General features: G+C 44.3%; 1 protein-coding gene across 1 annotated transcript in view; it reads right to left on the bottom strand.

Moving 5' to 3' along the window:
* The window catches only part of CREB5 (cAMP responsive element binding protein 5), a 254,166-nt gene extending 243,144 nt beyond the window's left edge, over positions 1-11,022 (bottom strand). Inside the window, exon 1 of the mRNA XM_059818931.1 lies at positions 10,991-11,022. Within this exon, the coding sequence (XP_059674914.1) occupies positions 10,991-10,993 (3 nt within the window). The 5' untranslated portion in view covers positions 10,994-11,022. The remainder of the gene's footprint in view (positions 1-10,990) is intronic.
* Between the last annotated feature and the right edge of the window lie 1,818 nt (positions 11,023-12,840).

Here is a 12,840-nt window from a genome sequence, read left to right as displayed (position 1 = left end):
ACTGCTACTTGATTTAACTCAGGATCGGATGGGGCTGCAGAGAAACCCTGTGGCCCAACTGTCTTCTCTGCACAACGGCAAGGAAATCCCCTCTGTGCTAAATATGGGGCTTGGCAAGAGACAAGAGGCTCTGTCAGGACCTTGCCACTTTAGAGGCCATCTCACATACACCATACTTGAAAGCACAGATGGCTCAAAGCAGAGTTGGTCGTTAGATGGAGAAATAACCAGCATTTTAATGTGGGCACCGAAAGGATGACGCTTTTTTAGCATATATTTTGAAGATGGCTATTAGGAAGGCACTGGGTATATGAGGAAAATGCTATCTGCAGAATTCTAAAAGGCTAAAAAAGTACCACTATTTGCATTTTCATTTAACTCTTTCACAACCAGACTTTATCAAAGATCTATTATTCCCATAGCACTGAGCACTTGCTTTTACCTTTTTCTCCCCCAGCAATAAGCTTCACAGTAAATGATACACAGCAATAAACTATGTACACAAGAGTCTATCCATACAAACCAGTTCCCTGACTGCAGCCTTGGTTTTGCTCTTAAAATTCTGTGATGTCAGGCTACAAACGATCGATATTTTATAAAATGCGTTCTCCATGTGATACCTGCCCATTTCAGGTGCTACACAGCACTAAAACCTCTGTAAATGTAGACGTGGGCATTACCCTGTCCAGTATTTTCTACGCACTGGAGCCAATTAAGAGATTTGCTTGAAATCTTTCTTGGGCTTTCTGAAGGCACCTGAATACTGTGTTCAGTTTTGGGCCCCTCACTACAAGAAGGACATTGAGGTGCTGGAGTGTGTCCAGAGAAGGGCGACGAAGCTGGTGAGGGGTCTGGAGCACAAGTCTTATGAGGAGCGGCTGAGGGAACTGGGGTTGTTCAGTCTGGAGAAGAGGAGGCTGAGGGGAGACCTTGTCACTCTCTACAGTTACCTGAAAGGGGGTTCCAGAGAAGTGGGTGCTGGTCTCTTCTCCCAAGTGACAAGCGACAGGACAAGAGGAAATGGCCTCAAGTTGCGCCAGGGGAGGTTCAGGCTGGATATTAGGAAAAAGTTCTTTACTGAGAGAGTGGTGAAACACTGGAATAAGCTGTCCAGGGAAGTGGTGGAGTCACCATCACTAGGTGTTCAAGGAACGTGTGGACGTGGCATTGTGGGACATGGTTTAGTGGGCATGGTGGTGTTAGTTGATGGTTGGACTTGATGATCTTACAGGTCTTTTCCAACCTTAGTGATTCTGTGATTCTGTGAATCCTGGTGGCTGGCAATTTCATTAGTAGGGAAAGGCCTAAGTTGGCTTCCACTGCCACATTCGCACCTGCTGGGCAGTGCTTGTTCCCACACCATGCAACATGGCCACACGGCTCAGCAGCACTCCCAATGCCACATCTTCCCCTGTTTAAAGAAGGCTGTTTCCTTGAAAGAAGACACACAACAAGGAGCTCATCATACACAGCATGCCAAACCAACACTTCGCTGCAAGGCACCCTCAGTACATTTAAGCTATCTGAAACCAACACAGCAAATTCAAATTTAAAAGAAAAATAACTCTACTTCCATTACTAGCTTGATAAGACAGTCATCATCATATCTCTTATTGTCCTCATTATAAATTAATTTAGCATTAATTACAATGCTCAAGATATTTCTCCTAAGCTTATTCTGCCCCTAAAAACTTTCAGTCTGCTGAAAAGCATTTGGCTGACAGCGCACTGACTAAAAAGTCTGAAATGAAAACTGGAAGACAGACAGCCTAGAAATAGGCTGTCTCAATATTTTGGAATACCATCTTTTTGGCAAGAAAAATTGTATAGAATCAGACAGCACAAGAGAGAAAATACAAGACGTAGCATCTGAACGGCTACAGAGGGAGCAATGTTTTTCAAAGTGTTTCCTTGTGTGTCCTGCAAGCTCCACTCAATTTAGATAATCCAGTAAGAGGTTCAAGTGTAAGGCCACAGTATAGCAGTAAAATAAACTACCTGGAACCCCTAAATTTTAGGGTATTAAGTTGATTGACTCATCTGGGATTCATTGACTTTAACTGTTTATGTTAAAAACAACCCACTATTTTTTCACTGAGGAACAACAAAAAAAAAAAGGTGGATTGCATGCACATCATTTGATAGCTTATTTTTCACAGCACCTATTTGACTACACATAGCTGCATTCATTAGTCCCAAAGCTTTTTAATTTAACTCTGGGGAATACAAAATCATTCTTGATAACATTAAAGATCAGTTTCAATAGAATAAAATAGGACGCTGTCTCCTTATTTTGTGTAATGTAACAGAGGCCAGAAATGTTTTTCTCCAAAGCAGGATTTTTGTACCGTTAAGGTATGTGCAGAATATCAGCTCTTATTGTCACTCTTCATGTTGAAGGACTCCTTGAAGGCTACAGAATTAGAGCACGTACATTTTTAGCTCTCTATTGAAGAGACGGAGTGTATCTTGATCTTTAACAAAGAGAGCTTTTCTCCCAAGAACTTGCTAGGAGTTTGAATTAATGAGGAATTAAGTTTCATCTCAGCAGTTTTACTAAACTTCGGAGAAAAAGCACACAATGCCACTAGGCCCCGCGTGCCCTCAACGCCCATTGACTTCAATGGGGATTGAGACAGATCCCCCTTTTAGTTGACACAGCACCTTGCAGAATTAGATCCAATCCCCTTCCTCTCCTCCCAAGAATGTATTTTTCCCACTAGCCACCTGATTTTTATTTTGCTTTGACCAGAGATGAAATTAACGTGGATGTTTTGGTGCTGACAACCTCCCTGTCAAATTCTATAGTGACTTCTCATGCTAAAACTTGTTTGTTTTCACACCATCATCACTGATGATCTCAGCACAGCAGCGCTCCGAGAATAATGGTTTAGTCAAACGCAAAGCCAGCAGAAGGAACACAAAACAATGTGTGCTTATATAGGGCCTACATAAATAGTGCTTTTTTAAAACGTTTGGCAATGAAATAATAGTTGTGGGTTTGTTTCATTTTTTTTATAAATTAACCTCTGGATTTTTAAGGGTCCGGAGAACCTTTCCACACCAGAGTAGTTACAAGGCCTAAATCTTTTTGTTACATCCTCCCACAAAAGATCATAGGCAGAAGTTGCCCCTTGTGTGCCATTAATAAACAACTGTGGGCCATACCCTCACTCCACACAGTTTCAGAGAAGTCAATGGATTTATACCAGTTTCAAAAGTTACAAAACTGACCCCACATATCCTGGGTCAAATGAAGAAAATTGGAAGTGAGTGTACGTGATTAGCGCTGAGAGAGGCAGGGCTTGTACACTGGACACTGTCTGTTTATCACTCTTTATGATGTTTTTCTTATTCAAAATTCCCTGTTGATTGCTTTTTTAAAAAATCAGAGTAGCTCAGGCAGTGATGAGAATTTCCCAATTTCTGAAAGACTTTGTCTGCTCTCACTCGCAGGTCTGCCTGGGAACTGTGGAAGATGATCAAGTGGCCTGGGCCTTGCTTTCCAGTGCTGCGAACAAATACTTCAATTTATTAAAACTGCAGGGCTACATTGCCTTCCCACTTCTTTTCCCCTCCATCTCTTTTTTTTTTTCCAAAAATGAAAAAAAAAAAAAACAAAACACAAAGCTCCACAAATAAAACATAACTGAAGTCTAAGGTGTTATTCCCAATTCACAGCAGCATCGTTAAGAGTCAAAATGCACATCATAATTAGGAGCAGAATTACATCCTGCCATGTTTAACTGAAAATCTTGGTGGGCTTTTCGTCTACATCGTGCAAGCCTGAGGCCAGAGTGGTGACTGTCACAGCCAAAGAGACACAGACAGATAGATGATGGAGAGTGCAGACTGCGCACCCACACATAAAGCGCGTGAGAGGAAGGAGAGTGCACGGAAGGAATATTAATTGAGCACAAAATAAGTATTCTCAATATCCCCCTGCCCCCTTAAAAAGTAGTCACAAGATGAGGAGAGCTACAAACATGTTCATCTTGGGGAAACAGCCGTCCTTAACGTGACATGTCAGGCTATTACTTTAGTAATGGGATTTGCACAGCACACAGCTGATAGGCTACATTCAGAATAGACCCCGTGAATCTAATTTTCTTCTCAATGAGTGTTATTGCAGTCGGTAACTCCAGAGATTTCAATAGAGTTGCTCCAGATTTGTATCGGGGTGAGTGGAGAATTAGGCTCTACTATGATATTTTTTAAGTCCACAAGAATGTAATTCTCCTACCCAGTCATAAAACCATGGCTCTTTTGATCCTTTCTACTTTCATAGCAAGTTGTTTCAAGAAACTTGTCTTTTAAAGATTCACATCAAAATAGTTAAATTACTGCTTTCTCTCACTTTTTGTGATAAACTAGCAATTACTCAAATTTAATCTATTTTCATGCTTGAGTCCATGCACTGCTTTATTAGCACTGAAGAATGAAAAGAGCAGTATGGGAATTGTAGAAAGTGATTTAGTTTTTACATCATTCATTTTTTTCCCCACTGTCTTTTTTTAAATACTTTTCCACTGGACAGCCAGTAAAAGAAACTTACACTGACCTTCTTTGGTAACAGGTATAAGATAACCTTTAAGTGCTACACAAATACACTTAAGGATATGGAAGTGAGGAAGAAGGAAAATTCCTTAACTTGTTTTTAACTACAGAATCTCTTTTTTCCCTCATTTTGTGCACTGTCTGGAACATAATGGAAGTCTCTACAGATGCTGATCCTGATCTCTTCAACCTTAAAACAAAAATGTGCAAATGCCCCCCTGCCCCTTTATCACCAGTAAAAGGAACTTTTTTTTTTTTAAGTCACAAAAAAAGGAAGTCCACGTGGTGGTTGAAATCCTCACAAACCCTTAACAAAGAGTTCTTCTTCCTAAAACATTCACTCAGTAATGAGGTTAAACAGTAGGCAGAAAAAGATATTCCTGAGCAAAGCAATTGATTATCTTTTTCCTACTCCATTGCTCAGATTTTAGTTTCTTCAGGTTGTATTTCACTACCATTCCAAGAAAAGAAGTTTCCTACGAGTGAGGTATTGGCACGCCCAAATTTCTAATACAGACAGTGGTCGTTTCTGGACAAGCACAATTCCAGGCTCTTTGCCATCGCACACTCAGGTCACCTTTGGAGTTCCTGCTGGGCTCCTAAAAATATTTAGTGACAAACTCATTCACTGACCTGACCAGAAAGAAAAGCAGGCCCAGATTTAACCAACCAGATAAAACTAAGTCATAGTAGTACCTATGGAGATATGATTTACGATTCACAATTTGAAGCTCTTCACTTAGCAGTTGACTATTGCTGTTGAATATAAGTTTTTTAAAAAGTTAAGTGAGAGGTATTTTTGGACTGGGAATAATAGTAAACTAGTTCACACATGACTGAACTACTGGCAGTTGGTTTGCAGCATCAATGCACAACAGAGTCACCTACTATTATCATCGTCCATATCTTAGAGCGCTCCGTTGCTTACTTAGACAGAATACAGGTAATCACCATACCAACTCGGCACTCCAGAACTGAAAGATTTAAAGCATAGTAAAGGAAAACACGGAGAGAGAGTGCAATATGGTAACATCTCAATTTAGTGCTTACTGTTGTAGCAGCTCCATACAACACATCTTAAACCCAATCTCAGATTCCATTTATTGTGCTACAGAGCCCCCTGTGTTGAGCATCACATATTAGCTAGCATTACTTACATTTGGCCAGGAGAAAAAAACTTCAGATGTTAAATCTAGGAACCACTGGTCCAGGTTAATTTCCCACATGAGCCAAATTAATTTCTGAGTACTTGCAAACAGCTCAGAAAAAGCTGGCTATGAACAATGCTGCCTTACATGCAATGAAAGAGTAACTGAAGGCATAAGCCCACAAAGTAAACAGGTAAAAAGGCCACTTCTTCCTCTAAATGAGAAAAAGATCAGCCTAATTAAATACATCTCTCTGTATTAAATTTAGGCAGTGTGTTCAAGGATGACTAGTTTAAGCTTAGTACATCCCTGGTCAGAAAACTTCAAAACATACAAATATACTGAGATTGGGATCAAGCACTTCAACTGCATTGAAACACCCAGAGACAAGGCCCTCGAGAATGAGAGAAATTGAGATGAGAGCAAAGCAAGCCATTTGAGAAAATACTGTGAAGGACAAAAAGGTGATAGAAAATATTTGTAGAGTTTATGTGGGGTAGAGGGCTGAGGGTGAGATCAAATGATGCCCAGATCCTGAGTTAGCAGAAGCCTCGGTACCCTAGTAAGAGTAATGAAAACATTCAGAGCCAAAGAAAAGCAGAATCGGCTCTTCATGCTGGCAAAGCTAATAGAGGATTTGTAGTATTTTTCCCCAATTAAATTCAAATCTCATTCCTCCTGGCTTCTTCTAAGGACGTTGCCCTTTTTATCACCTGCTGAGTGGAGCTCTCTGGCCAAGCAGGGCTGCACCCCACACCTTCAAATCGCTTTACGTGGAAGGATGTCATGGCAGTGACATGAGCTGCCTCAGAGGATGAGATTATTAAAACAGCACACCTAGACAAACACTGCTGATGACAATGTTTCGAGGCACTTATTTTGAAGTTGTGTGCAGGACTGACTTCTTGAAAAAAGTCTCAAAAAATATAAGGCGGAAACAAGAACCAAAAGCAAAACATCTTTTAAGCTAAGGAAATTGTCATAAGCTTTCAATGTTTTACTTTGAAAATCCTACAGTCTTCAGCAAAATCCTTGGAAAATCTCTTTGTGTTTATAAAATAGCATTCGATATCACCACCTAGAAACCTACAAACCAGGGCAACCAATCCTTTCTAAACTCTCTAAGGGCAAATAACAGCTGCATTTCTCATGTGATGGCTAGTAAAAAAATGCTGACTCTCAGTATTTTTAATTACAGAGTAAAGTAACACCTTAGTGAAAAATAGTAGACGTACTATTATTTTAAAGTGTCAGGGTTGCCCCTTCAACCTAAGCCATAATAGGAGCAAATTATCAGTGCACAAACCAACAGAACAGCTCCTTGGATGTAACAAGACACAACAGCTTATCTGCTTCAACAAGTCTTTCCACCACATCACCAAAATAATTATTTTATGTATGTTATGTTGTGCTTAATATGTACACCTGAGACAATTTATATAATTTCTTTGATTATATGTATAACCGAAAAAAAGTATTTCCATAACAGCATTTTGTTTTTACGCGTCAGTCTACAAAAGCTGATTTCCGTACTTACTGCTATAATATGGCTAATGTTCAAATACAACACAAGATATTGTCCGAGATCATTGTTTTGTCTGTGTCAGAGAATACTACACCTTAAAAATTGTAAATTAGCATATTAATATAATTTTTGGTAAGAGGAAAAAGTGTTTTCGTAGTTCTTGTTCCGAACTGGTGCTTTAAATTTGCAATCAACTTTGATCATTTCTCAAGGCAAAAAAATGCAAAAGCCCTTAAAAGCCCTAGAGTATTATCATTTGCAGAGCAGAATATATCATTTACCTAGAAATCAGGGGGTTTTTCAGGGGTTAAACAGCATGCAGCATGGCGAGAGGGAGAGGGCAAATCAACAGAAATTGCTTTGAGATATTGCAGAGTGGCAACGACCTACCAAGCTGTCTGATCGGCCGTGCCATTAGTACTTAGGACTGACAGAACCTCAAAGCATTTAAAACATTTCCACTAGGACTCATATGTATTCATTACAATGAGAGTTTATAAAGGAAAGATTAAGCCAAATAAGCTATCTTAATTATATATGTCTACCTATTAATTTGGTTACTATGAGATAACCAAAACCAAACCAAAGCAAAAGAATCACCTGGACCTATGAAGCAAAATTGAAAAACCTGTTGCTTTATACACGTATCTGTGTTTCCAGTAACTGTATTTAGTGAGTAGAGTTCTCCTGTAATGAGTTACAAGGAGGGGAAAAAAAAAAAAAAAAAAAAACTACCACAGTATTTGTGGGCCTTGAGAAAAATTACCATTTTGTTCCAATAATAAATCATATGGTCCTTAATAATAAAAAAATGCTTTAAGTACAAAAAGTTTTGCTCTTCTTTTATCGCAAAATCTTGTCCAGAAATAATTTTCCTCATAATAAAGGCTTTATAGGAAAGACAGTCACTGGAATTAAAATTAAGCTTGAAAGACAGCTAATAATACATAACCATAGGTATAAGTCCTCAAAGCAACAGGTTTATAGAAAATCCAGAAAGTTAACTAACGGCAGAAATTAGAGACACAAGATGACAAAGATTAGAGGAAAAGTCTTTGATTAAATAAATTGTTTTAAAAGCATCAAAAAGCAACCTTGCAAGAACTCTTCTAATATTTAAGACCCTCGTGCCTTGATTAGGGGCACAGAGACAGGTTTTTAAAGGGGGCCACAAGCAGACAAGTTAATAACCAAGTTTCAAATCATTCTGCAAGACTTACTGAGCTCACAGAGATTCTGCCCACTCAAAGCTGCAAGGTTTAGTAGGTAAAAGCTGCCTTCTGAAGGCACTGTGAGGCTGCCTCTCTCTTATCAACTCCAGAGTGAACTCTAGCTCTCACTGAAGCAATCTTTTACAGAAGCCCCCTCTGCAGCGCAAAGGATAAATGTAAGCAATTGCAGCGTACTTTAGATTCTCAAAGTGAGGAAGTGAACATCAAATTAAAAGGTACCTATTACACTTTATCTGTGAAAGTCGTTCTGATAAATGGCAATATAAATAAAATGGCATGTACAATCTCGCTTCTATCTTTTCTTTTAATCTAGATATGTGGTTTGCTTCCCTTTACATTCCTTGGGTTAAATTAGCAGAAGTAGAGTTCGATAAATTGAAGCTGAACTATTAATGGATATTTTGGTGACGGGGAAAAGGTTCTGATTGTTCTAAAAGTGTAAAGTTTTTAAAATACTGCAATTTTAACTCCTGGAAGAGCGCCATCCAATATTCAAAAGTGGCAGACAGAGCTTATTGCCTTTTTTATATGCTATTACAAAACTTTTTGATTTTAAGCATTAGTCTGACTCCTCCTAACAGCCTCCAATTAAAGATGTTAACAACAAGAGACTACAGCAATTTCTTTTTCATGCCATAAGTTCATTATTTCTATTTCCTGTTTCACTCAAGTTTTTCATTTAAAGTTTTGAAACTTTGATGATCTCCACAGATGCAAACAAACATAAATCCCATTTAAGCTAAGGGGACAGCAGAAACATCCCCAAGTCTATGGACAAACAGTAGATACCAGTTCTTCACAATCCATATATGATAAAGAGTAATGAGAAATCCCTGGTTAGTTATCATAAAAATAGACTCCTTACCATTTTCTGCAGAGTACAGTCAGGTTCAAGTTGTTTTGTTCAACCACCACGCCAACTGTTCTTTCTTTCTAGTGACTCTTTTTAAAAAAACACCTCGCTTTACCAGTGATAGCTGGGGGAAAAGCTCCCAAGAGCTTTTAGGCTTCAGTAATTAAGGCCATCAGAACTGTATTTCATTAAAGCAGTATAAAACAGTTCAATCAAGGCTTACATCCCAGGTTGTAGCTATTTGCCCCTCTCGTTCCCTGCTTCTTTCTCTCACTCACCGTTTCTTTCAGTAAATGAGACTAATTTTTCCAGTAGCCTTTAACTCACTAGATTAACTGACGTGGAAAATGTGACTACAAACTCGTAGCACCGTCTAGCCTCCAATCCAGCACAGAATCAACTTTGTTGTAAGTGTTGAAGGACACCTAGCAAGCTGCTACTTGCTAAGTTCATAACCCAAGACTATATACTCACAAGGAACAGGACTGCGCCATCTAGTCAGCTGCCAGCAGGCTCTGCTCTTGCCTGTTGGGAGCGGATGCCTCGGGATGCAGGGCTTTAGCACTTGGGAACGTTCAGGTTCTTAAAGATTCAATTGTTGGGGGTTTTTTAATAAAATATCACTACTGAGATAATCCACATCTAGTGGATATGGGAAAATCTAGGCTATAATAGCGCAGTGAACTTCTACATCTATCTTTGATTTACAAGATAAAAGCAACTTTTAAATTAAAGAGCCTTTCTGCTAATAGAGCTTATTATGCCAGAGACAGGAATGATTTTCCTAGAAAGTTGTCCCTGTGTGCATGCCTATTATCTTTGCTTTCCCCCTTCCACTAATGAGCATTTATCTAAAGAGCCTGTTAATCCTCTGATGTGTGCTTCTGGTCAGAGGTAACAGTTTGAATAAAACCACTAATCACTTATCACTAATCACTGATCATTAATCACACTTTTCCCTAGTGCTTTGCGACCTGTACAGCTCCCCTTAGGATTAAGGAGTCACAAATAAGGATTTTAGCCATTTTTTAGAAAGAATTTCAAGCTTTTGATACTGACAACCTCATTCACCACACGAAAGTTACAAAATACCGAGCAGGGACTTTCAACACTGTACACTTTTCTACTGAAAATAAACCATACCCTTATGAAAGTGTACCACCTTCAGCAAAATCCCCTCAAATTAAGCTACATTTTTGCATTCGGCTCTCACCTTCCACCTCTCAATTTTCTTTCAGTCCGGTTTCTGGATTATTTCTGCATGACAGTTTCTTACAAGAAAGTTTTCCTTCACCCCTGTTACTTGAGGCACTGCTGCTTGTCTTAATAGCCAGACAAGGAAAGGCTGTCGCAAGCCAGCGGGTATCTCTCCGAAAACTGCACGGTCTCAAGGAAACCCCAAGCAAGATGCTTCGCAGTAATTATTATGCTCCCATTCAAGCTTTAATTTCATCTAGCTAAGCACTGTTTCTTACTGGTAAAATATGGAAATCTTCTAATCTTGCTGCTTAAGATACTCCTAATATCGTTCCGGATTTAAAAACAAAAACCAAAACCACAAAACAAAACATATGGACATTTCATTTTCCTTTTATTCCTACCCCCACCTTTGAACGACCTCTCTCTTTCCGACTGTAAAGCTTATATTAAGCCCTGGAGATGAAGGATCACTCACCATGGTTGGACATAAATAATAGAGGAGGCAGAGTTTAGCAAGTATTCCCCTTACACTCCTGAAGCTCTTAGCGTCCTGAAAACTTCGCTGGGGAGAGAGAGACCCCTGTAAGAGAGGACAGTGGCGGGGGGAGGGGTGGGGGGGGTGGGTGCGGGGGGGGGGCGCGGAGCTGGGGAAGGGGGCGATGAGCGGAGCAGCGGGGCTGAAAAGGGAGAGCGGGGCTGCGGAGCGGGGACCTTGTCAGCGCTCCCCCCCGCCCCGGACCCGACGGCATCGGAAGCGGAGCATCAGCCCCGCACCGGCCCGCAGCATGACGTAAGGGCCGGGAGCAGCCCGGCACCCGGGGTGTCTCACGGGGGAAGGCGGCCGCGCACCGCCCCGCGGCCACCGCCGGCGGGTCCCGGCTCGGTGGGGCGCCCAGGCGCCGCCGCGAAACTTGTCCAGAAGTTTAGGGGCGGCAGGGAGAGGGGGCGGCGGGGCAGCGCGCCGCCGAGCTGTCACTGCCCGGTGCCGCCGGGGCAGGCAGAGGCGAGGAGCCGTCCAGCTCGCCCTGGGGCGCCGGGAGACCGTGGCCCCTCCGTCGGGAGCTGCCCGCGCCGCTCGGGGCAGCGCGGAGCGGGCTGCCGCCTGCGCCCCGCAGCAGCCGCCCCATCCCATCCCGGGAAGCGGCGCGCAGAGACTTCCCGAACTCCCCCAGGTGCGGGCGGGGAGCCCGGCTGCCCCGCGGCTCGGCGGGCGTGCGCCCCCGGCCCCCCGCCGCCCTGCTCTGCCCGACCCTCCGTGGGGCGCGGGGGTCGCGCACGCCCCCTCTCCCCGCGCTGCCTCGGCGGGGCACCGCAGGGACGGGCGGGCGGCGGGATCCCCGCGCCCGGCAGGGACCGGCGCTCCCGCCTTAGGAACAGATGCGGTCGCGGAGGGAAGAGCCCCCGCGGCCGCAGGCTGCCCCTTCCCCAGCCGCTCACCCCGGCGCCGCTGCCCCGCTCCGCTCCGCGCCGAGCCGAGCCGTGCGGCGCCGTGCCGTGCCGTGGAGCGCGGGGTGCGCTGCGCGCCGCGCCGGGCGCTTTCCCGGGGCAGCCCCGTATTTTTAGGAACTTACCGCCCGGCGCGGCGCGGCGGGGACGGGACCGGCAGCGCGGCCGGAGGAACCACGTTGGACTGAGGGACGGTTACAATACGTTCTATTTAGAGAAGCATTACATCACCCTCCGTGACGTCACGTGGGATTCCTGAACTTCTAAATCATTGCGGTCCGTGCCGGGCGGGGGGGGGGGGGTGAAGGGGGGGGGCGGCCGGGCGCGCGGGGCAGGGGCGTGGCCTCGGTCAGCCCCGCCCCCTCCGGCGCGGGTCGGGGGGCGGAGCGGGGGTGAGTCAGCCTGGAAACAATGTCCCGCCCCCCGCGACGGGGTCCGACACCGCCAGGGCGGGGGTCGCCCCGCGGCGGGACGGGTCGCTCGGGGAGCGGGCATGGGGATCCGGACTCCGGGACCCGGGCACGTGCAGCCCGGGAGGGGGCTCCGGAACTTGGCGGTGTGTCCGCCCGCGCGGGGATGGGGTTGCGCGGGGGCTGCCGGCCCCGTCTCCCTCCCCCGGGCCAGCAGCTTGGCAAGGCGCAGCGGGGCGGGGCTGCGGGGCTGCCCCCGCTGCCCGGCAGGCGCGGACCCTCCGCCGAGCGGCGGCCGCAGGGGAGGCCCGCGCTGAACTGGGTCTCGGTCCTGCAGCACCGGACTCCTCTGGCTGGTTTTTATCTGGAAAATGGCTACTAAATAACGCCGCGTCCGAAAAGAGGGGAAACCTCCCTCCGAGCTGCAGCCCTGCGAGGGTGCGCCTCCGCCTGCTCAGGTGTGCCCTGT

Source organism: Gavia stellata, chromosome 6 (assembly GCF_030936135.1).
Source record: "Gavia stellata isolate bGavSte3 chromosome 6, bGavSte3.hap2, whole genome shotgun sequence".
Lineage (NCBI taxonomy): Eukaryota > Metazoa > Chordata > Aves > Gaviiformes > Gaviidae > Gavia > Gavia stellata.
This window is presented reverse-complemented; position numbering and strand designations above follow the sequence as displayed.